The sequence below is a fragment of the Vigna angularis genome, chromosome 2, assembly GCF_016808095.1.
Source record: "Vigna angularis cultivar LongXiaoDou No.4 chromosome 2, ASM1680809v1, whole genome shotgun sequence".
Classification (NCBI taxonomy): Eukaryota; Viridiplantae; Streptophyta; class Magnoliopsida; order Fabales; family Fabaceae; genus Vigna; species Vigna angularis.
The window spans coordinates 10286043-10312386 of record NC_068971.1 but is presented as its reverse complement, the minus strand read 5'-3'; the positions used below and the strand labels follow the sequence as shown (position 1 = coordinate 10312386).

At 33.3% G+C, this 26344-nt stretch overlaps 1 protein-coding gene across 1 annotated transcript; it reads left to right on the top strand.

Moving 5' to 3' along the window:
• Window positions 1–5007: 5007 nt before the first annotated feature.
• LOC128195515 (uncharacterized) lies at window positions 5008–12833 on the top strand. The gene is made up of 6 exons (XM_052873410.1): window positions 5008–5480; window positions 5879–6419; window positions 6500–6599; window positions 6792–6905; window positions 11487–11865; window positions 12067–12833. Exons 1-6 carry the CDS (start codon window positions 5455–5457, stop codon window positions 12677–12679), a joined length of 1773 nt encoding a protein of 590 aa, XP_052729370.1. The 5' UTR covers window positions 5008–5454; the 3' UTR covers window positions 12680–12833.
• The last annotated feature ends 13511 nt before the right edge of the window (window positions 12834–26344 follow it).

Below are 26344 nucleotides of genomic sequence, written 5' to 3'. Positions count from 1 at the left end.
TTGGCAATTTCTATATCATTAAGAAAACATTAAAGAGGAGTAAGAGAAGGGAGAACAATTGACAGGAAAGAACTATACATTGGATCCAGGTAAGTTCTCTTCTATTATGTATGTGAGAATAGTGAGTATCATGAAAATTCAAGATCCTATGTGTTTTTTCATTCAATTGAAAAATTAAAGAATTGCTTACAACAATGTCAGACTTATTTATGGTACAACTTGTTGTGACTTAGTGATGTGTTATTTGTGTTGTTGTTTTGCCATTGTTCTTCACTCTTTTCATTTAATTGAAACTGAACGTAAATTGTGAATGAGATTGTGTTCTTCACTCTTTTCATTTAATTGAAACTGAACGTAGATTGTGAATGAGATTGTGTTTTGAGTGAGGCTGTTGAATACTATAGATAAGATTAGAAGCTAGTAAGAACATTGTCCAAATTGGACTTCAATTTTGCTTACATTGTTTTAACTCTTGAATCTACATGTGTGTGGAATGTTGTGATGTAATTAGCATGCAAATAATGGGATTAGGCATGATAGTTGGAAAACTGGTTGACTGGTGAAACTTGTACATATCCTCTTAATTGTTATTAAGTAATGACTTGGAAACTTGGAATTTAGTGAACGTGCAATTGGTGTATTCATAGTATAAGTTTAACTTGGTTGAATGGGTTAGCTTAAAATTCAAACTTGTAATGCACGATTATAAATGAGCGGGTTGATGATTATTGTAATTTAAGGGAAACAGAAAAATCTTCTGCCCCCCATATCTTTAAGTGAAAAAGTGGAATAAAAATCAAACATGGGTATGGGATAGAAATATGGTTGATACAATTTTATTTAGTTTGATTCACATTAAATTTGAATTAGGATAATTTCATCATGTTTAGTGTTTTTCACTCCATTAGTGATATCACTTTTTCATGTTGTTACTTTAAGTTGACATACTTGTCAAATATTGTTCAGTTTGTTTCAGTACACAGAACTACATATTTTGCAATGACAAATATGAAATGCTTTGATCTAGAATTGCTAAGAATCTCATTGATTTGTGTCTGGCCTTGTTTTTTTTTTTTTTGGAATTGTGCACTTGTTTTCTCTGATTTAGGAAAAAATTTAAGCATATGAATCCACACCATCATCTAAATAAAAAAATTATCAGTTCAGATTCATTGGCTCATGCTTTAGGAATCCAAAAGCATTATGGACATGTTCGCGGTCTATGTTTGGGTCCTTGCCCATCTAAAATCTTTGGAGTCAATGCTCGTTCTCATAGTGGATCATCTTCAGCTACTCCTTCTAATGATGAATTACAAACTTAGGTTAATGAATATTTTATCAATTACTTGATTTGTTCCTTTTATGATTCACTTGTTAGGTATCATTTTTCTTTAAATAATTTCATCTGTTACAGGTATCTTCATTGACATCACAAGTCAATGAAATGAAGGAAATATAACATTTATGTTGCAAAATTATCAAGGTCAAATCCCTTCAAAGTTTTCCCCATTTCAACCATCGGTACTAATTGCTAAATTTATTTGAATGATTTTTTAAAAATATAAAACCGACTAACTATTATGTTATATTTTAAGTATCTGATCAAGGAAGCGTGCCAAACGAAGATAAAGAAAATTAAACATCTTTCTCTTTAATTTTTAGTATTGAACATTGTTATTGAACATCTTTCTATTTAATTTTTATGTATGAACAATTAATTATATGAACAATTAGTTATATATGTTGAACAATGCAATTTTAGATTACTTTTTTCGTAAACTTTTAGATTTCTAGATAGCTTCCATATCATCAAGCTCATAAGAGAATCATGGGAAGAGAGTGATGATTTTGAGAGAACAATTGCATACCATGATCCATGTAATCCGTTCCATCAGGAAAGAGCATTCACACAAGGCTTCGAGCTGCATCTCCTTTCTTGGTAGAGTTTAGGATTGTCTTGTACACATTGTTTATGAGGCATTTCGAGATACATTTCAGCAATTGATTGTGAAATCCTTTGGCAAGGTAATCAAATCATAGTTAGAAACTTTCACACTCATTTTGAATTTCAGATAATCAGATGAATGATAAATGTAAAGAAGACACTTATGGTATAAAAAATTAATGTTGCTTATAAGCACTTAAATATGATTATGATAAAGATGAATGTTAAAAGTTTTGTGGCAGATCATTTTGATGATATTGTACATACTATAACAAATGTCATCATTGAATAAACATAGTAACTTATCGAGAGTCTGGCTATATGTGAACATAAGTGATATTTGTGAATGTATTAACTATATTGAGCACAGTCTACGCAGTTAAAAATAGTTTTAAACCTAATTAGTCTTTACAAAAGGTGGTATGCAAAAGCAAGATTGAGTGTCACAGCGAGTGATATGCTAATCTTTTTTCTTCATTAATACATTTCTGGCGGTTTTGGAGGAAACCCCAACAAATTGGGTCGGTTTTCTATAACCCTGGCTATTTCCAACGGTTTTGGAGGAAACCCCTGCAAATAGGGGTGGTTTTATAAAACCTCGGCTATTTTTTACGATTTTCATAACACCCCGATTAGTTTTGATGTTTTTTTCAAAATCCCGAAAAATTTATTTTCTACTTCATTATTAGTTAGTATAAAAATTTATTTCATCAACTATAGTATGTCGATATATCCTTGCATCCCTATCCACGTCTTGATTGTTCCATATATTAATTAAATATTTTTTATAAAAAAAATAAAAGAATCACATCAACATGATATATATTATTATGTATTTAATGTAAAAATATATTTTTTTTTCTTGATGAGAAATATTAAAAAAATATAATTATATAAATATTAAATAAGAATATCAAATGACTGTAAGGGCCTGAAAAATGTAGGGCTATTGGGCCTTAATTATGTGGAGGCAGTCAGGCCCGTAAAATTAAGGACACCATGGCCTTAGAAGGGACCTTTCAGAAATCTGAGTTCATTAGCCAATTTTCCCTTCTCTCTAGGACTCTTATTTTCCCTAACCTTGCTCTGCCTTCTCTCTACATTTCCAACTCACTGAACCGTAGGATTTTGATTTAGGTGTTGCCCAAGTGTTCGCGGCGTAAAGGGCTCAATTTCTACCGAACGTTTTATTCATTCTGACTGGTAAGTCATTTTCCTTCTCCTCCACTGTCTTTCAATCTAGGGCATGCCACTTTACTGGGTGCATGCAGCTGGTAGTTTTTCCCTTTAGTTTTCTTGTTCATTCTAGCTCTAAGAGTTGTACTCTACCCCAATTTGGTGGTTTGTAGGTCCTATTAAACTTGTTTCTGCGCGGGGTAACTGTTTTGGGTACCATCAAACTTCTCAATTTATATTTTTGCTTCATCTATAGTCATTTTTCCCACTTAAATTTGACTTTCCTTTAAACCGTTGATTACAATAATAACAATCGGCTCTAATACACGTTGTGGAGAAATTTAGCAAATTCCTCTTAATCAAATTTGTGAGAGAAAATATAAATGTGAAATAATAACACTCAAAATACAAATATATTATTGATAAAATTAAAAATTACAATATCATTTTTCTCTCTCTTTCTTTATTTATTCTCTACGTTGAAATTATTTCTTAATTTTTTTTTCTTTGCACCTTTTGTTATCTATCTTTTTTTTCTCTTATATGTTAACTTCTTTTCTGTTTAATTTGTTGATTCCCTCAATCTTCTTCCATCATTGATTTTTATTGGATAAAAGTGTTTTTGACCATATTCTAACAGAAAAATCATTTATGATTTTAATATTTATGTTAGAGTTAGATTAACATAAGCTAAGTTGACTCTAATTTCTTAATATTAGACACCAATAAAGTCAACTCTAACAACACAAACTGTTTTAAATTTATTAAAGCTAGTGTTGGTTGATACTAAGTTATATATTACGAATTTGTATATCTTGATGAAAATAAATAAAAATCGTAGATCATTTTTAATTTAAATATTATTTGAAGATGACAAATCTCTCACTCATAATTTTTCTCTCTCATTTTCTATATAAATCTCTTTTCACACTTCTCCTGTTTTTCCCATTCATATATCTTCTTTCATTCATCTCCTTCATTTCTACCCATCTCATTCATGCATATCGATCTTCTTCTTCCATATCCATCTCTTTCATTTATATTCATATGTTTTGGTCAAACCTCATCTTATCCCTTCACTTTATTCCAAACTAAGGAACATAATTTAAGATAAAAACAAAATTCAAAATTACATTATAATTTAGAAACTAAAAACAATTAATCCTAAATATAATTATTGTACATAGAGACTTATAGCATATTTAAGAACTTAATCTTTGAGTGTGATGTTAAATACTATTATATCAATATACTAATATTTTAGATTAAATTCAGTCTTACACTATGATATTTGAATTACTTTTAGGATACTTTTGAAAAGTTTTTTTTAAATTAATACGTGAAAATTCATTACTATACATTTGAAATATGTGAGAAAAGTTTAAAACTATAATCCAAAAATAAACTTAGTATTTAGTTCAAAATTAAATCCATAAATACTTATCACAAAAATGTATTGATCAACCTATTTACCCGTCATAACAAATCCTCATATAAACTTATTTTTTCATTTGTGTTCATATCTTGATACAATAGAATTTTGGTGACTTTGAAGCAAATGTTGAGTTAGAAATTGATTAATACAAGGGTTGTTTAACTCCTATCAGACGCAGAAAAGGATTAAGAAATCCCCATATCTTTTTTTCTTTTTTCCCTTCAATTGTGTTTTCACTTGGGATTCAATTTTTGAGAGCTTTATTCATCGCCAATTGGTAGTCAACTTTCGTCGTTGTGTTTTGGTTCACTTCGACGACATCCATTTTCCTAATAATTTCTGAGTTGTGGTTGGATTCCATTTAAAAATGTGTTTTTCTGAATTGATCAAATGCTTTACCTGCATAAATATATACCTTTTTATAAATAAAACAATATTCTATATTTAATAGAATATTTTACATATGTTAATAAAAAGGAGATAAAGTATTCGGTATTTTGCAAGGATAATGATTGTTGAAGATTTTGTTGCTTTGAGCACCGATTCGGTGTGCAGAGTGAGGAGAAATAATTCCCCGAAGTAGAGAGGAGAAGACTTCTTAAAGGTGGGGTTGTTGTGAAAGTTTGAAAAGATAGAGAAGATATAATGGTTAGAAATCTTAACATAGAGAAGATATAATGGTTAGAAATCGTAATAGAAAATAATTGAGAAGATATCTTTAGGTTTAGGATATATCTAGGGTTTTAAAATAAAATCTGTTTGGGGAAAAACCTTTCATAAAACTTACACGGGAGCGGTGAGTGAGGAAGAGGCAAACCTAAGGCCGTATCTGCATCAACGGTGATCATCTGTGAAGGGGTGAAGGAACTTGTCATTTCTTGCGTCAAGAACCGTGAGAATGGAGAAGAACTTCTGGAAACCCAGGTAAGGGGAGTATACCTTGAGGTTTCATAATCTTTTATATTGTTAGAATTGATAGGAATGTATGCATGTATTTTTGTGGTGGAAGGATAGTATTGCACGTAATTTTTCGTGGGTTTTATCTTCTGCTAATTTTCGTTTTGTCTATAGCAATCATTTTAAGTGTTTTGTCTGTTTGAATGTGAATAAATTATTTTAAAATCGTAAGTGATTAAATCATTTTATGGGTTTCTTTAGTTGAAGAGAGACGTAAGTTTTCTTTGGTTCGTTTCTTTCACAAGGCAGCGAGTAGAATTAGGTTTTATTATCTTAATGGCCATGCAGCGAAAAACAAATTTCATTACTTTTTTTTGTGTTTATATTTTAAACCTTATTCATTTCTTCCCGTTTCTTCCCGGAAGAGTTCACAAGCCAGGAAAAGTGGAAGAGGTGGAAATGGCAACGCAGACAAGAATACCATCTTCTTCTCAAGATCCAAATTCAAATCGTGACAAGATTCCAAAGATTAGTAGTCCGACGAGCACCACCCCGCAGGGCCGGAAGAAACTTCCATCGAGCCTGCAAAAACTAAATAATGTCGAGGATAAGAGAGTTGAAACCCTAGAGAAGGAGCTCGACGCCTTGTTCCGCAATTATAAGAAAGCCATGGCTGAAAAAGTCTACGTCGAACTGAGCCAGTGCGGTGGTTCACGAAACGCCGTCATAGCGGTTCTGCTGGAGGAGAGTGACCTTCCGCTGTCGAAGCTTGTTGAAGAGATCCACGACAGATTGAACGAGAAGGTCGGTAGCGGTGCAATCGTGCTGGCGGAGCCGGAGCCAGTGACCTATGCCACTGTAAAGACTATTGTATTGCTTGAGGGACATAGAGTGACTTATGGATTGCCTAATGCCGATGCTAATGTATCAGAGGACTACACCGAGTCGTGTCTTTGGTGTTGGGAGGTAGATTGAAAATTCTTGGTTTTTCTTGATTTATTTATGTTTATTAGATTCAGTATTCAATCGTATAACATGCATTGCAGACGAAGAATTTAGAATTGTTGCCGCAATCTGTCCGAGGACAGGTTGGTGTTCGACGCATGTGCCGGAGGAGGATCCATGATAGGATTATAGCGGTCTCTGGTAATGTGCTCGCTACTAACTACATAAAGTGATTAAATTGATTTATACTTATGATTAAATTGATTTATACTTATGATTAAATTGATTTATACTTATTGATTAAATTGATTTATACTTATTGATTAAATTGATTTATACTTATTGATTAAATGATTTATACTTTTATTGTAGCTAACTATTTTTTTTTTTCAGAAACCATAGAAGCTCTGAAAAGGGTAAGGAAGGTCTCGACCAACCTCAGTAGAACTATTCCTGAGGCAGATATCCGCTCTTTAGTAGATAGTTGGAGAAGCAACCATGCACAAGGTGAGGGAAAAGCTGAGATGAGAAAACCCGGTGATATTTTGCCTAATTTCTACGTCTCTTTGTAGATTTGTTTTTCAATAAACAATAAAATCCATTTTTGTCAATGCAACTATTTAGGTTTTTTCACCAAACTAGGCATATTTGCCTCTCTTATTACCAAAGTAGGCAAATTCAAACCATATTACGAAAATGGAGAAGTCGTGGGGGCCCAAACGACTTCAATTGAAGAAGTCGTGCCCCCCTGCACGAAGTGAAGTCGTGCACCCCAAAAACGACTTCTGATGACTGTAATCGATTACAACGTAATGGTAATCGATTACAGAGTACTGAAATCGTGACCACTCTCCACGACTTCAAATTAGTATGAGAAAAACACACTGGTAATCGATTACAAGTCTTCTGTAATCGATTACCAGGTTGTATTGGGTGCAAGAATCATTCTGGTAAGCGATTACAAGTTTCATGTAATCGATTACCAGTGTGTTTTTTGTTGGTTTTTGAAATTTTGTATTGTAATTGTGGTGCATAGTGTGAAGTTTATTAAGTGTATTGATATGAGTTTGTGTAAGCACGCATTGTTGTTGATTACATTGTCATGTATTGTTTTGTATAGGAAGAGTATATGATTTTATGTAATAGAAATAAGAGAAAATCATAAGATGAATTGAGAAATGAAATTTGTAGTATTTTATTGAATTAAAAGTGCATTACATAAGGAACAAGCTAAAATGAAAACAAAAGGACAGTACAAATTGAAAGGCATCTAGGAAGATGGTCCACCATGTGGACCAAAATGACGACGCAGATATTGAATGTCGTGCTCCACATGCTCAACTCGAGCATCAATAGTATCGAAGCGGTCACCCATGTTCAGCTCCAATTGTTCAAATCTTGCATTCATGCTATTGAAGTTGTCCCCAACAAATGTTCGGAGATCGTTTATCCCTGTCATGACCTCATCAAATCTACTAGTTGGTTGAACTGATGGTAGTTGTAGTTGAGGAGGTGGTTCATTTTGAGGTTGAGGTGGAGGAGGAGAATTTTTGTGCACCCATCTGTTAGCATTTTGGGTCAATCCAAATGATTGTATGACTCCTCCTGATATTGTCCAATGCCTAGTAGGTGGGACTGATATTTCATCCTCCAGTGGAACTTGAAAATGTTCCAAGATGCGGGTGACCAAAGTTGGATATGGTAAAGGAGCACCTGGCCTCAAAGCCTTCTTCATCCTATGTCGGATGAGATGGGTCCAGTTTATCTGCTTTGCCGTCATTATAATCCACATTATCAGAAGATCTTCTTCGGTTGCCTGTGCAAAGTTAGAAACACGTGGAAACAAAACACGACATATAGTATAATGTAATACTCTGGCCTCAGCTGTCATATTCCCTGCTAGAATTCTATTGGTAGGGGGATTGTGTGGCAAACAAATTAATTGTCTGGCTCCGTCCATATTGTATTCATTGGTCCAATCCTCAAATAATTTCCCCTCAAAGGGCAACCCAACAGAGGGAAGATCGGCTATAGAAGCTAAAATGCTGGGTTTGATAATAATTTTGACATTGTTCACCTTAGTTTTCATTGTTTCGTTGTCAGAAAATTTGAGGTTACTATAAAACACACGTTCCCATTGGCCTTTGCCATTGTAGAAGGTGAGACAAAGGAGGCTTTGATATGGTTCTTTCAACTACTTCAAGAACATGTTTGCCATCAACAAAATATTTGCATCATCACTGACAGAGGAAAGGGTATACTATCTGCCTTAAGATCAGAACAAGTTGGTTGGGAACAAGATGGTTTGAACTCTGTGTATTGCATACATCATCTGGCATCCAACTTCAACAACAAATTCAAAAATCATGACCTCAAAAAACTTGCTGCATTGAGAAACCAATACCCACAACAAGTTGAATGGATAGATAAAATCCCATTACAAAAATGGTCTCAGGCTTTTGATGGAGGGAGAAGATATGGACATATGACGACTAATCTTGCTGAGTGCACCAACTCCATTTTAAAGGGAGCACGTTCATTACCAATATGTGCTCTAATCATAACAACATTTGAGAGGACACAATCATGGTTTGTTGAACGTGGATTAAAGGCAAACTGTATGCTATAAGCAGGACACCAATTTCCTGAAGAAATTGCCGACATCATTAGGAAAAATCAACAACAATCCGCATTTTGTCATGTTCATCGCTACAACCGTGAAAATTCTGAATTTGATGTTCAGGAAATTTTAACACCTCACCACTACCGCCCTGTTCTACTTTCCTACAAGGTCAGCCTAAATGAATGGTGGTGTGATTGTGGTCACTTCCAGGCTACTCGTCTCCCATGTCATCATGTCATTGCTGTTTGTGCATTTTCGCATATTCCACTAACCCAAGTCATCGATCTAGTGTACAGTCTTAACAACATTTTCAAGGCATACGAAGTGCAATTTCACCCAATCCAAAATCAAGATTATTGGTCTGCGTATACAGGTCCAAACTTCATACCAGATCCTAGAATGCGACGCAAGGCATCTGGAAGACCATCTACAAATAGGCTTCATAATGAAATGGATCAATCCAATCCAGATAAGCCAAAAAAATGCTCTTACTACCGCAACGAAGGTCATCATAGGGGAAATTGTCCCTTTCGTCATTAGTTTTTTCTTAATCTTACCCAATTGTAATCAAATCCATTATTCATATATTACTATTAATATTTCTTATTCCAGATATTTATTTTCTCTTCTCGTATAACACAACCAATACATAACATATGTAAAATGCAAAATCATTTTCTAAAACCAACCAAAAACACACTAGTAATCGATTACACGTTCATTGTAATCGATTACCAGAGTGATTCTTGGATCACAAACACACTGGTAATCGATTACAGAAGTGTCGTAATCGATTATCAGTCCCTTTTCTGCCTACTAATTTGAAATCCTGCAGGGGTTACCATTTCACCACTCTGTAATCGATTATCATTACCTTGTAATCGATTACAGGACCCCAAAGTCGTTTTTGGGGTGCACGACTTCACACTATTCACATGAACAGTGTGAAGTCGTACAGGAGGGGCACGACTTCTTTATTTGAAGTCGTTTTGACCCCCACGACTTCACTTTGGGTCAAAATCTGCCCATTTTAGTAATATTCAGGACAGTTTTGCCTACTTTGGTGCAAAAACCAACTATTTAAGACTTTTACTCAATTTCTTAAGCCACTCATAATTTTTCTCTCGTAATTTTCTTAATTTTTATGAGTGTTTTTTAATAAAACCAAATTACATAGAGACAAAAGTAACGATATTCAAAATCTTAATGTGTAAAACAAAAATATGTAAAATATTGATATAGTAATTTATCACTCAAATTTCTTGAGCTTTTTATAATCCCTATTTAGAATTGATAGATGCATTCGTTTCAACTAGTTGTATGTACAAACTAATACTTCATCGTTTTGAATTTGTTTTATTGATGCTAAATTATGGTTGTTTTATAATGCTATTTTTATTTTTTTTATGTTGATCGAAGTTAATTTTTATCAATATAAATTTGGGTTTTCGGTAATGTTGATTAATGGTGGTGGAAGGGTAGTATTGCACGTAAGTTTTCGTGGGTTTTATCTTCTGTTAATTTTCGTTTTGTCTATAGCAATCATTTTAAGTGTTTTGTCTATTTGAATGTGAATAAATTATTTTAAAATCGTAAGTGATTAAATCATTTTATGGGTTTCTTTAGTTTAAGAGAGAGACGTAAGTTTTCTTTGGTTTGTTTCTTTCACAAGGCAGCGAGTGGAATTAGGTTTTATTATGTTAATGGCCATGCACACTAGAACATGATTACAACAGAAAAGATTTGAAGAGATAAAGGGTGAAATTTGGAGAATATTTTAAAAGATTTAGGTTATATCATGAACGTTTAAAAAAAATCTGTTGAATTAATAATCTTGTGGGAGATAGAAGGCTTTGCTCCTTGCATAGTCACGGTGAGAGCAATGGTAGGAATTAATGCATGTGTTTTGTGATTTAAGGGTAGTATTTCTCGTGAGTCTTCATGCATGGTGTTTTCTAACATGTTGTTTCGTTTTGTGGACATCCTTGACTGGAAGGGTGAGAGGCCGAGAGAGAGAAGCCTAGGAGATTTTAGGATGGAGGCTGGTGTAATAGAAGAGAAGAGTAAAACGTAGAGTGTTGAGGGTATTCATTATTTTCACTGCATGGGGTGTTACATGTTACACCTTGCCTAGTATATAGTCTCTCTCAAATTTTCTATTATATTTCTTTTCTTTATCTGTTGTATTTTTAAAATACATTAATAAACACTAATTTTAATATTTTAAAATATATTAAAAAAATTAAATACACTAATATCAGTATATTTTTAATTATCAATAGAAAACAATATAAAAAAATTTGGACTTGTCTCTCTCTTTAAACAGTATATTTTTAATTATCAATAAGAATATATATATATATATATATATTGAATATAGAGTTTGCATGATTTTTCTTATTTGATTTGGAACTTATTTATGAAAAATTAAAACTGATTATGTAAAAAAATTCATATATTTGCAGGAAAACGTGAACAAATGGAGAATATGGAATCAACATTTCGAAAAAAGCAGAAAGTGAATAACGATTTGATATATGATATTCTTGTAAAAATCTTTTTATCCCTCAACGTTGTGGATGTTGCAGTTGCCTCCCTAGTTTGCAAATCTTGGAATAATGCTTGTCGGGACCCATCTCTATGGAACAAGATTGATCTCTCCAGACTCCGTTCTTACTGCTTCAACATACCATTCAATAAAGTTGGAGCTTACAGACACTCAAGTTTGCAGATGACTCAATTCTTGAAACATCTTCTTGATCTGAGTAATGGAAATACCACCTACATTATATTCAATTTTTATGTTTACCTAACCAATGAACAGTTCATCATGGTGGCACAAAGGTAAAGTTTCCCTCAAAAATCTTGACAAAACCCATTCTACTTCTACAACTATAAGTTTAATGCTTGGTAAATATCTTGGAAAATATTCATTCTACTTTTACAACTACAAGTACTTGGTAAAAATATATTTAATAAAAAATTCATTTTGAATTTGGAAATCTATTTGGTATTACACGGTGTATGCATGTTTTTCTTTCGTAGGACCCCAAACCTGAAACGAGTTGTTCTACCAAAGACGGGTGATTTCTTAAGAGCAGGAGTGGACACCGTACTGAGCTTATGGAGAGGTCTTGAATCCATTACCACTACTTCTGCTGTGTCCAATTATTACATGATCCTAGCTATTGGAAAACACTACAACAACATCACCGTGCTGAAATTTTCTGATGGCAACTTTGAAGAAAAGCATGCTTTGGCCATGACTAAATACACCCCGAAGTTGAAGATATTGAGCATTCGGCATTTAATAATTAGCTGGAAGGCATTGTTGTGTGTGCTGAATTTCTTGGAAGATTTGGAGAAGGTGAACATATGCAACAGTTTGATTCTGGACACAGCATATCCTCGAGCATTTGTAGAGATGAGTGAGCTAAAGGACCTTTTGCCAACATCGAGTATGGAAAAGCTTATATATTGTGAAACAGGAACGTGCTTGAGGTGCATGAATGGTAGAGACACTACTCGAAGCAGACAACCAGATGGACCCCTTGAAGATATATGGGGAGAGGATGAAATAGCATCTCTTGTACATTTGCCTCAACCTTCTGAGGCTGAAAGGTTTGCTACCAGACATGTAAGAGTGCTACCTTCATGAAAAGACTGATTTACAACTCAAGTTGGTGAAGAGTAGCTACATGATCATATATAGTTAATTATCTAAGTTACTAGTAAACAAAGACATTTTTCTATATTTAAGTGTTTTTGGATTGCATGTGTCAACATATTTCAATGTTTTCGATCTTGCTTGTTTGAACAATATTTACTTATGACATAATTCTAATATTCGTGGGATTTGACTTGTATAGATTTTGATTTAGTCCTTTCATGTTGATCTTCATTTGTTTTGTATTTTCTATATCATCATTTTTAAGCTCAAAATAGGATCTTATACAAAAAAAAAAAAGAATATGATTCGGGTACTTAATTATCTAGAGTTCACAAAATAGCGTTAAAATTTTGTGGATGTCTAAACTCAAGTTCTAAATATTGAAACAGTTAAAATTTTTAAAATTAACTTTTAGGATTACTTCATATTTTATGTCATTCTTAAATTAAAGACTGTTTTTTTTTTTAAATCGATATATTTTCTAAGTTGATTTTCAAATAATACATTGGATTCAAATAATACTTTAAGCTTAACTCAACCCCACAAAACCGGTTTGTAAGGTGAGATTTGCATCTACTTATATATTATAAATTGGTCTTATCTATAGTCGATGTGGGACTTGCAACTAGAGCTGTCAAAACGGGTCACCCCACCGGGGCACCATGGGTTGGTCACTTAGTGAGCCAACCCAATCCAACTCATTTATTAGCGAGCTAGAAAAATTCGAACTCGGCCCGACTTATCACGGGTTGGTGGGTAAACGGGTTGGCTCACTAGCTCACTTAATTTTACAGGATTTCAGTGTGCAAAACGGCTCAGGAGATGTGGGAAGTTCTTCGAGTAACAAATGAAGGAACCGAGGATGTGAAGTGTGCTAGGAAAAACACCTTGATACAAGAGTATGAGATGTTCAGGATGCAATAGGGTGAAACCATCGCTGATGTGAAAAAACGCTTCACACATATCATCAACCATATTTTTGGTTTAGGTAAGAAATTTGACACTCATGAATTAAATGTTAAAATTCTGAAATATTTGAACAGGACGTGGCAGCCAAAGGTTACTACGATAACTGAGTCTCAAGACTTGACGCCCATGCCTATGGCTGTGCATTTTGGAAAGTTGAGAGAGCACGAGCTGGAGTTGAATAGACTAAGTGCTGAGGAAGTCCAAGGAAAGAAGAAAATGTTGGCCTTCAAAATTGCAAATTCAAAAGGCAAGAGTTTTGAAAAGGATGAGGAATCAGAAGATGAAGACTCAGATGACGAAGATATGATTCACATGTTTAGAAAATTCAACAAGTTCATGAAATCTAAAGGCAAGGAACAAATTAGAAAGGACTGAAAGAAGAAACAAAGATATTCTTCAAATTAAAGGTGTTATGGTTGTGGAGAAAAGGGGCATGTTAATGCGGATTGTCCAAACATAAAAAAGGATGAAGAAAAGAAGTTTCTCAAGAAGAAAAGAGCTTACATTGCTTGGGAGGATAATGCATCAAGCACTTCTAGTGCAATTGTTTCTATTGAAGAAGCAAACTTGTGTTTGACAGCTAATATTGATGACTCTGCAAGCCAAGTAAGTTGTTCTAGTTCTGAAACTTCTGAGTTTGAGTTGCAAAAAGTCTTTCTTGAATTGCTAAATGAATCTGAAAAATTGGATGTTTCTCATAAAAATTTGAAAAATGAGTTTAAGGATTTGAAAATTAAATATGAGAAGGCATTAGATGAAGAAGTTATTTTGAGAAATAAAATATGTAATTTAGAAATGAAAGAGTCTTCAAATGTTGAACATCCTGTTGAATGTCTTTCATGTAAGAGTCATATGCTTGATATTGATATTCCTGAAAATCTTCTTGAAGTTGCAATGTTGAAATGCCTATAACTGTTAAAAAGGTTTATAAAAACAAAAATGTTTTTAAAAGTAAGAACCAAATTAAAAGAACCCGTAGGGTATGGGTTGAAAAAGGAATTGTGTGTTATAGAAACCCAAATGATGTCACATGTTTTTACGGTATGAAAAAGGGGCACACTTCTAACAAATGTAGAATTAAACATTTTGATGTTCCAAATGGAAAATTTGCTTGGATTCCTATTATAAAGTAATTTGTCTCTAACCTCAAAAGACCAAAATGAGATTATGGGGACCAAAACTCTTTTCTCCTTATAATATTTGAATGACATCTGGTACTCAACAGTTTTGTAATATTTGAATTGCATCTATTCTTTTGTTGAGGGGGAACAAAATTTGAGGGGGAGTATTCATTTTTACTTTCTGCTTATGATAAAAAAGGCAGAGAACATTTCCCATTAGTATAGTTATTACTAACATGTTTATATGTTTGTAAGTCTAAAATCTATGCAGAAAATTGGAAATTCTTTTAATCAAGAGATTTTTTATCAACATTAATAAGGGGGAGATTGTTACCAATGAGGAGCATTGGTGTCTTGAAGATATTATGGTTTTGATGATGCTACAAGATGAAGAACTTGAAGACTTTTGTTGTACTTATTTTAAAAGCATTTTGTAGAATTAATTGTATAGGAATTACTTTATTGATGTAAGAACACTTAGAAGTTTTCCTATTTAGAGAGTCTTTGGAAAAGCGTTGCTCAAGCAAATAATCGATTATTGGGTGTGATAATCGATTATCATGAGCCTCTTTGGAAAAGCGTTGCTCAAGCAAATAATCGATTATTGCTCAGGATAATCGATTATTCCAGTCTGAGTCAGTATTGCCCAAGTCGTGCAAATAATCGATTATTCCCCAAGATAATCGATCATCACCTTTTTGAAAACCCCATAACGGACACAAAAAATCGATTATCATTTATGATAATCAATTATCACTGGCAGTTGAGAGATGTCTTTTTAGTTTCTCACTCTGCACGAACCTGGGCGTATAAACATAGGTCTTCACAGCTCTTAGAATTTAACTTTTCATTTTGAGAGTATTAGAGTTTTGTGCCTAAGTGAAGCTATCTGAGAGTGAAAAGGGATCTATGCCATTTGAGAATACAGTTTGTCTGAGGAAGTTCTCAAGTAATAGAGTTGCTTAAGTCAAGTCTTGTGAATAGGAGAAGCTCAAGCTTAGTGTGTCTAAGGTCGGAACGGTTCTCTTCAAGTTGGCTGTGTAACACCCAAATAATTTAAAAGGGTATTACTGGTAGTAAAGACTAAATTAATTCGATATCTGATATAAACAATCAAACTTTATTTCAATTCCTCCAAAGTACAATTCCAAACTTACAAAATTTAAACAATATAGTCTTCACCACTTATCATAAATTCGAAATTAAACTTATAAGTCTTACACAACATATTCTTCCAATGCAAATTTATTCTTTTTACAAAAATCCCTGAAAGTTTTTCCCCGCATATCTCTCATCATCTCTAAGCTTTTTCAACCGCATCTGCAACATTATCTGCTCACATATAACATGAGTTATATGATCATAGCACAAACAAATAAGGGTAAGCCAACCATATCATACAATCATTAAACTTACTTATAATATAAATATTTCAATCATGTATTTCTGCAATTTATAAATACCATTATCCCGATGTCATTAATTCATTTTTTCCTTAACTTATTCAAAATCATCTTTCTCATTTTCATAAACCTTACAAGTATACCATGCTTACTCACGAAGCCTTATGGTCAGACCGCTCTCTGCTTGCTTCCTTAAGCCTTACCTGTATACTATGTCTTACTTTCTGAAGCCTTATGGTCAGACCTCTCTCTGTCTGCTTCTATAAAACTAACGAATCATATGTTTATGTCAAAGCCTTATGGTCAGACCATTTTCTACCTGCTTTCATAAACCTCGTGTGTTACTTTGCTCATATCAAGGTCTCATGGTATAAACCGAACATACTACTCCCAATAGTAAACATCATTTCATAAGTAATGATTTCTTATATCCACCCCAACATTTCATAAAATCAACAAATCATACCCGCTTATCCACCTAACTCAATCATGTTCATTCTTTAATCATAAATTGACAATAACCCGTTTTCGTGTCAATACCCAAAATAAAGTAAACATATTGCCAGATATCATACTTCATATTATAAACTCATCTTTCCCATAACAAGTATAACTCAACATAATTTCACCAATCAAAGGTCATAGATCAGCCAAAATACATCAACATGTCTTAGGAACTACATATTAAAGTTTGGGCTCAATGTAACGGTAAATGAAATATATCTGAAGTTTTTACCATGATAACTTAAGAACAAAAATATAGTGTTCATCATACTTTTCAAAATTTCAAAATTTATTTCTCAACACATAGACTTCTAATTACAAATCCGAACGGTCAAATTATAGTAATATATCTTAGGAATCATATATCAAATTTTCAAGTTGATCTAACGGTTAAATAGAACAGAATCTATATTTTATCGAGAGGACTCAGTAATAGAATTATAGGGGTAATTAATTTACTCAAACATGCACAACTTATTTCTCCAAGTACAGACTCTTAATTAATGATCCGAACGGTCAAAGTGAAGAAATAGGTCTTAGGATTCATATATTAAAATCCAACGGTAAAAACAATTAAAAGGAATGTTTTACCACAGTAACTCGAAAATAAGAAAAATTATAATCATGATGAAAACTAAATTTACACGAGTGAATAGATAACTACCATTACCAAAATTTTAACATGTTCATAACTCATATTCATGATCATAACATGTATAAATATCATATGTAAGAAAGGATTAGCTCCCCTACCATCAAAATAATCTTAATATAAAAATTCAGGGAAACAAGAAGTTGAATCTGGCAGAGCCGGTTAGACAACTTCACATCCTCCCAGAAAGATGCAATAAAAAAATAGATAAAGCAATAAAATTTTTGAGGAAACAAGAAGTTGAATCTGGTAGAGCCGGTTAGACAACTTCTCATCCTTCCAAAAATATAATATAAATAAATAAGAAATAAAAGGTTTGGGAAAACAAGAAGTTGAATCTGGCAGAGCCGGTTAGACAACTTCTCGTCCTTCCAAAAATACAATATAAAGAGATAAAGAAACAATAAAAGGTTTGGGGAAACAAGAAGTTGAATCTGGTAGAGTCGGTTAGACATTTTCTCGTCCTTCCAAAATTGCAAAAGAAACAACTAAATGTTCTAAGTAACAATAACGTACAGTTAGCATAACAGAATTAATATCACGTTTTACAACTATCAAACTTGGGTCTCATCAGAGAAGCATGTTCTCATTCAAAATTCAAGATCATCCAGAAACAAAATACTCCATATTCAAGATTTAGGATTAGACAAAAGCAAAGTATTGTATACTCAAGATTCAAGAGTAGCTTCCCTTACTTGATTCTCGCTCCTTTCTGAATGAAGAGCACCTCTTCAGAAGCTCTTGCTACCTTCTCTACAACTCAGATTCTATTCTTAATATCTCTTTATTTTTGACAAAAGTCTTGCTCAATTTCACTCTCCTCTCCTAAAACTTCATTTCTCACCCCTTTTTATAGTTGAAGTTAGGGGTTACTGTAGCTGTACTACAATTACTGTAGCAGTACTATAGCTGTACTACGATTCACTGTAGCGGTATTGTAGCTTGTACTACATTTTTCCTGTAGCAGTACTGTAGCAGTACTGTAGCAACACATGATTCACGAGGTATTTTTACTGTAACACTATACATATTTTACTGTAACACTATACGTATTTTACTGTAGCATTTTATTGTAGCATTTATACATAAAATTATTTTTTATTTAAAAAATATCTAGTATCTTAATTACAACTAATTTCAAGGGTCTTACAGGCTGAGCAGGTTCTTTCGGTTGTTTGTCGAAGGAAGGTTCTTTCGTTCGTTTGTCGAGCGAAAGGTGTTCTCGTTTCTTAATCTCTACTTCATATCTTGTAACTGTACAAACATTATTTTTAGTGAAAAAGGTTAATCACTATTCATAGTGATCAACGACTGGATGTAGAATCTTTTGATTCAAACCAGGATAAATTTTCTGTGTTGATTTTTTTGAACTCTACACTCTTTAAACTTTTAGAAAATCTACTGTTCGATAAAAGTTCACTAAGAAAATCAATTTTTGAAACGGACTATCGTAACTTGAGTTGTGACCGTAACACGTTTTTCACTTACTTTTATTCTGCTGCGCGACTCTACGATACCGATTTTCCTGATACCGACATTTTTCTCGGTTCAGAATCGAGACAAAAAGCCTACTCCTTTTTGCCTCAATTGCGGAACCGCTGCATATAAGCGAAAATAACCGCTGTCGTTTCCCTTTACTGTATTAGTGATGGTTTTTACTATAAGAGTATGTTGACATGTTTCCTATGTTGAAGAAAATGGAGATCATCAGCATGGATCTGGAAATCGCATATTGGTTTACATTCCTTTTGTAGTTTAGACTCCTTGATAATAAGAGAGTGCCACAAACTTCTTATGATAATTCCTGGTTATATGATTCAAAGATTTCATAGCCTTCAAAGCTTAGTTACAAATTGCAAGTTGGTGGAAAATATATTTGATTTTGCAAATATTCCACAAACCTCTGATAAAAATGAAACAAACTTGGATAATATACTTCTAAAAAGGCTGCCAAATTCGGTGAACATTTGGAAGGATGACATCGATGAAATACTTAAATATAATAATTTGCAACGCATAAAAATTGCTGATAGTGTAATTTTAAAATACCTCTTTCCAATTTCTGTTGCCAATGACCTAGAAAAACTAGAAGTCCTTGAGGTATGGAACTACTGGGTAATGAAAGAGATTGTTGTTTGTGACCAACATTCAAGTGAAAGTGATGTCAACTTTAAGTTCCCTCATCTACACACTCTATCATTTATAGACTTATATGATTTGAGAAGTTTCTACTCATGAACTCACACTTTGGAGTGGCCATCATTGAAGAAATTAGATATAGCCGATTGTAGCATGCTTGAAGGGTTCACTGTAGAAATCATAAATTCACAAGATCAACCGATTACTTTAGCTACAAGAAAGGTACACAGAGTTTGTTTAAATACAAGTCATATTCTTTTTAGAGATTTTCTATTGGAAATATAGAACATGCCTTGTTTTTACGAAAACATGAATTAGCAACCCCTCATAAGGATATCCCTTATATGACTTTTATTTTTCTTTTAAAGCAAAATAATACATTATGGTTTAATTGGTATATTTTTATATTGATAAATCTTTTTATTTATTTATTTGGGTGATATACAACTTGGAGTATATGTCAATGAGCTTGAAAGAAGCAGAGTGGTTGCAAAAATACATTGTTAATGTTCACAGAAAGCACAAACTAGAAGAACTTACTTTGTATGGGTTGAAGAATAATGAAATTCTCTTTTGGTTTCTTCATAGACTTCCCAATTTAAAAAGGTTAACAGTGGAACTTTGTCACTTAAAAAGGGTTTGGGCTCTTAAAAGTCTTATTTCACGTGAAAAAATTGGTGGTGTTGTGCAAGTTAAAGAGCTGAAACTAGAAAGCATGTGGTCTCTAGAGGAGATTGGCTTTGAGCATGAGGTGCTTCTTCAAATGGTGGAACGCTTAAGCATTCAACGTTGTACGAAACTGAAAATTTTAGTGTCATCTTCGGTAACTTTTAGTTACTTAACATATTTAGAAGTGATGAATTGTAAATCAATGAGGAGTTTAATGACATCCTCAACTGCTAAAACTTTTGTTCAACTCACAATGTTGAAGGTATGCTCCTGCCCAATGACTGTGGAAATCGTTGCAGAAAATAAAGTGGAAAAAGTACAAGAGATTGAATTTAAACAATTAAAATCATTAGAATTGGTGTCTCTACAAAATCTCTTAAGTTTCTTGCTATCAATAAGTGAGTTAAAATTCCCACTATTGGAAAAATCAATAGTGAGTGAATGTCCTCAAATGACAAAATTCTCCTAAGTTCAAAGTGTTCCAAACCTACATAAGGTACATGTTGTAGCTGGAGAAAAAGACAAATGGTATTGGGGAGGAGATTTGAATGCCACTCTACAAAAACATTTTTCAGACCAGGTATGCATGAAAATATTTATGGACCATCACAAATTTTAATTGTATCATACCTTCACAAATAATTTAATTTTCATTTAATTGGAATTGTTCGTAACTAATAATTCTATTATTGTGAGAAACTACATAAATATTATGAAGCACATGCACATTGTGTCGTTTTGTATAGATTTAAGTAGATTTATGTTCAAAGACCAAGGTTTATTGTTTGAATTATCAAGTTTGATTTGATATCCAAGTGTTTAGCATAATTTCGTAATCAAATATGTACAAAGGATGACCTATATCATACTCTTTCAATTATTAGAAGTATTTTTCACTTTTCTTCATATTCCAAATTTATTTTATAACCAATTAATGTACTAAAGGGGATACATATACCATAAGGATTACTATAAAAGCTTTTTATATCTTCATCCAATCATTAATTGTCCTGTGTTTGTGATATTTAGTTTCTTGACTTTTCAAGGTTTCTTTTGAATATTCAACGCATGCAAGAATTGTTGATTATCCTGAGAGGAAAGATGTTCGACTCGGAAAATCTGTTTTTCCAGACAATTTTTTTTGTTGTTTAAAGAAATTGGAATTTGGTGAGCATATACAAGAAATATTTTGATTCCCTCTCATGTACTACGTTACTCGAAGAGTTTAGAAGAATTTAATGTAGAGAATTGTGAACCAACACAAGGAATATTTGACATAAATGAGAGTGAGCTCAAGATCTTTCGTTTGAAAAAGCTTAATTTAAACAAGATGTAAAATTTAAAATGTGTATGGAAGGAAAACTCTGGAGGAATTGTCAGTTTTCCCAATTTGCATAGAGTTGAAGTTAATGGTTGTGGAAGTTTGGTAACATTATTCCCTTTATCCCTTGCAACAAATATTAAGAAGCTCGAGATACTTGGAATAACTGAGTGTGAGAAATTGGAAGAAATAGTTGGGAAGGAAGATGGAAATGAACATGGAATGACAATAATTTTTAAATTCTCTTGTTTGTTGTTGTTATATGTTGATAATGTGCCACTATTGAGTTGCTTTTACCCTGGAAGGAATTATCTGAAATGTCCTTTGTTACAAAGCTTATTTGTGGCCTCTTGTCCTCAACTAAAGCTATTCACATCGAATTTGATGATAATCAGAAAGTAACAGTTGTAGAGGCTCCAATTATGGTGCTACAACCTTTGTTTTCGGTTGAAATATTGGTAATGTATATTTTGACCCTTTTGTTCTTCCTTTTCTTTTCATTATATATTTTCCTTCTGTATCTTCTAACTAACACAAACAATGTATTGTCTTCTGAACTTTTTTGGCCTCAATTGGCAGGCTTCTCCCAAACTGATGAAACTGTCACTCAATGAGAAAAATGTTATGTTGTTGTGAGATGCACATTTGCCAAAAAACCTCTTTTGCAAGCTAAATCTTTTTCGATTGTACTTTGAGGATGATAACAATGAGAAATATAGTTTGCCTTTTGATTTCTTTCACAGGCTACCTAGTTTAACAAGTCTCATTGTACAGAAGTTCTTTGGCCTGAGGGAGATATTTCCCTATCAAAAGCTTCAAGTTCACGACAAAGCACTTGGAGGATTGAAACAATTGTCCTTGTTGAAACTAAAAGAGTTAAGGTCGATAGATTTAGAGCACACGTGGGTACAACCATTTTCTGAAAAGCTTGAATCATTAAAGATTCACTCCTGCCCTCGATTAAAAAAAAAATAGTTTCTTATGCAGTGTCTTTCATTAATCTTAAAGAGTTGCAAGTGGAATTCTGTGACCAAATGGAGTATTTATTCACATTTGCAACAGTCAAAAGTTTAGTGAAACTTGAGTCCTTAAGTGTAAAGTATTGTGAATCAATCAAAGAAATTGCAAAAGGTGAAGGCGGAGGTGATTGTGATGAAATATTGGTATTTGGACGACTTAGATCAATTGAGCTGTATTCCTTACCAAGGCTACTAAGGTTTTATTCTGGGAATGCCACTTTGCAATGCTTTGTGTTTGAAAACTGTGATGGTAGCTAAATGTCCCAATATGATAACTTTCTCTCTTGGAACAATAAATCTGCCATTGTTTTCGGGGACTAATGTATTATCGAAAGATTCTGATTTAACCTTTGACAACGATCTCAATACAACAATCGAGAGATTGTTTCACGAACAGGTGAGAATTTAATATTTGAATTCAATCGTTGTTTTTTTCATCCAACAATCATCTCCTCTTTCTTTATTATCGTAACCATTACATTCCCTTTAGGATGTCCCTTATTCAAAGTTGTTGGACACATTATAGGACAGATTGTATAATATCTTAGATAATTGGAACTCATAAATAATAATAATAATAACAATAACAATGATAATGATGATGATGATAATGGTAATAACAAATAATTGGGTTGTACGCTTATTACCAAATAAGACTTGAATAACTATGAGTGATCTTATTAATTAAATATGAGTGCTATGAAACTTGTTAATTATACCCTGATATTGAATTTCTTGCTTTCTTAGGAATTTTTCAACCATTCAAAGCACATGATTCTTGATGAATATCTTGAGATGACGGGAGTTCAGCACATAAAACCTGCTATTTCAGACAATTTCTTTGGAAGTTTCAAAGAATTGGAATTTGATGCAGCATGCAAAAGAGCTATCGTAATTCCAATTCATGTACTCCCTGAAGAACTTAGAAAAGTTGAATGTGCATAGTTCTAATGTAGTCAAGGTAATATTTGACATTGATGAGATTGAGGACAAGACAAAGGGAATAGTCTCTAGTTTGAAAAAACTTACTTTAAACAACTTGTCAAATTTGAAATGTGTATGGACGGAAAATCTCGGAGGAATTGTCAGCTTTCCCCATTTGAAAGAAGTGATTGTCAATGGTTGTAGAAGCTTGGTAACACTTTTGTCTTCATCCCTTGCCAAAAGTCTTGAAAAGCTTGAGAGACTTGAAATGGAGAGGTGTGAAAAATTGGAAGAAATAGTTGCAGAGGAAGATGAAAGGGAACATGGAATGACATTAACGTTTGAATTTCCTTGTTTGACCTGGTTATATCTTTGGAATATGTCACTGTTCAGTTGTTTTTATCCTGGAAAACATTATCTGGAATGCCCCATATTGGATACATTATGTGTGGCCTATTGTCCTAAGTTAAAGCAATTCACATCAGATACTGATGACAGTCATAAAGAACTTATAGAGGCTCCAATTAGCCCGCTACAACAACCTTTGTTCTTGGTGGAAAAGCTAACAAAGCATCAACATTTTAACACTTTTGTGCATCATTTTCTTTTCATTATATATATTTGTGCATCAACCTTTGAGGATTATAAGATTGAGAATGATACTCTGCCTTTTGATTTATTTCACAAGCTACCTAGTTTAGCATGTCTTAATTTGCAAAAATGTTTTGGTCTGAAGGAGATATTTCCTTCTCAAAAGCTTCTTGTTCACGACAAAGTACTTGCTGGATTGAAACGATTATCTTTGTTCGAATTAAAGGAGTTAGAGTGTATAGGTTTAGAGCACACGTGGGTACAACCATACACTGAAAAACTTGAACTGTTAAAGCTTCACGAGTGCCCTCTGGTAGAAAGAACAGTTTCTTGTGCAGTGTCATTCATCAATCTTAAAGATTTAATGTGATTCACAGCGAAAGGATGGAGTATTTATTCACGTTTGCAACACTCAAAAGTTTGGTAAAACTTGAGACTCTAATCATAAGAAATTGTGGATCAATCAAAGAAATTGCAAGAAATGAAGATGGAAATGATTGTGGTGACATAGTACTTGGAGGACTCAGATCTATTGAGTTGAATTCCTTACCAAACCTATTAATCTTTTATTCGGGAAATGCCACTTTGAAATGCTTGTGTTTGCAAAGTGTTATGGTAGCTAACAACCTATGATTGTGGTGACATAGTACTATAGAGGCTCAAATTAGCCCACTACAACAACCTATGTTTTCAGTTGAAAAGGTAACGAAGCATCAACCTATACACTTTTTTGAGTTTCCTTTTCTTTCCATTTTCCTTTTAATGCTTCTAACAAACAACAATCACACGTTTCCTTTTGAATTTGTTTGTCCTCAATTGTTAGGTTTCTACCGAAATAAAGCTTTTGGCACTCAATGAAGAAAACATTATGTTATTTAGAGAAGTACAGTTGCTACAAGACATTCTTTACAATATAGTTTTTCTTTGGTTGTGCTTTGAGGATGATAACAATGAGAAAGATAGTTTTCCTTTTGACTTATTTCACAAGCTACCCAATTTATTTTGTCTTACAATACAAAAGTGCTTTGGTTTGAAGGAGATATTTCCCTCTCAAAAACTTCTAGTTCACATTAGAGGACTTGGGGGATTGAAACAATTATTCTTGATAGATCTAAAAGAGTTAGAGTTGGTGGGCTTAGAACACCCTTGGGTACAACCGCACTCTGAAAATCTTGAACTGTTAAAGCTTGAGAAGTGCCCTCAGTTACAAACATTAGTTTATTGTGCAATGTCTTTCATCAATCTTAAAGAACTGCGAGTGAAACTCTGAAAGGATGGAGTATTTATTCACATTTGCAATAGTCAAAAGTTTGGTGAAACTTGAGACCCTAATCATAAATAGTTGTGAATCAATCAAAGAAATTATTAAACATGAAAATGAAGATGGTTGTGCTAAGATGGTATTTGGACGACTCAAATCAATCAAGCTGAAATCATTGCAAAGACTTGTAAGGTTTTATTCAGGGAATGCCACTCTGCAATGCTCATATTTAAAAATTGTCATGGTGGTTAAATGTCCCAGTATGAAAACTTTTTCTGAAGGAGTCATGAAAATGCCAATGTTTTCAGGAATTCAAACATCTAAGGATTCTGATTTAACCTTCCATGACGATCTCAAAACAACTATCAAGAAATTGTTTCATGAAGAGGTAAGAATTCATTCTCTCAATTCAATTGTTATCCGTACAGTGCAAAATTATTACTACCAGTTGACAGTTCATTTGTCATTCTCAGATGTGGAATTAGAGGAACTAGGTTTACCTCTATTCAGAAAAGAATCCATAAATATCCTTCGCTATGCTACTTCTTTGACTAGACTTCGGCTTTCTCTCGACGCCGACGATCCCTTTCTGTTTCTGGCTTCTTTTTCTGTGCATTGTACATGCGCTTGCTTTCTTTTTCTCAGCTTCTTTACTGTTTATATATATATATATATATATATATATACACACATATGTATATATATACATATGTATATGTATATATGTATATATATATATATACATATATATATATATATGTATATATGTATATATATATATATATATATATTGTACCATAGGATACCTGAAGTCACCAACGGTCGACTTTTAACATCATAAGCGTTTACGGGTTGATGTCGATCACTTGGCGATCGAGCACCAATGACACTCACATGTTGATGTCGATCGACAAATCAGTGACATTCGCATGTTGACGTCGATCACCTGGTGATCGAAAAATCAGTGACATTCGCATGCGCCTCAACCCTTCCAAGTGTACTTTCGGCGTCCCGGCGGGTAAATTCTTGGGCTTCATGCTTACACGTCGAGGCATCGAAGCTAATCCAGACAAATGCAAA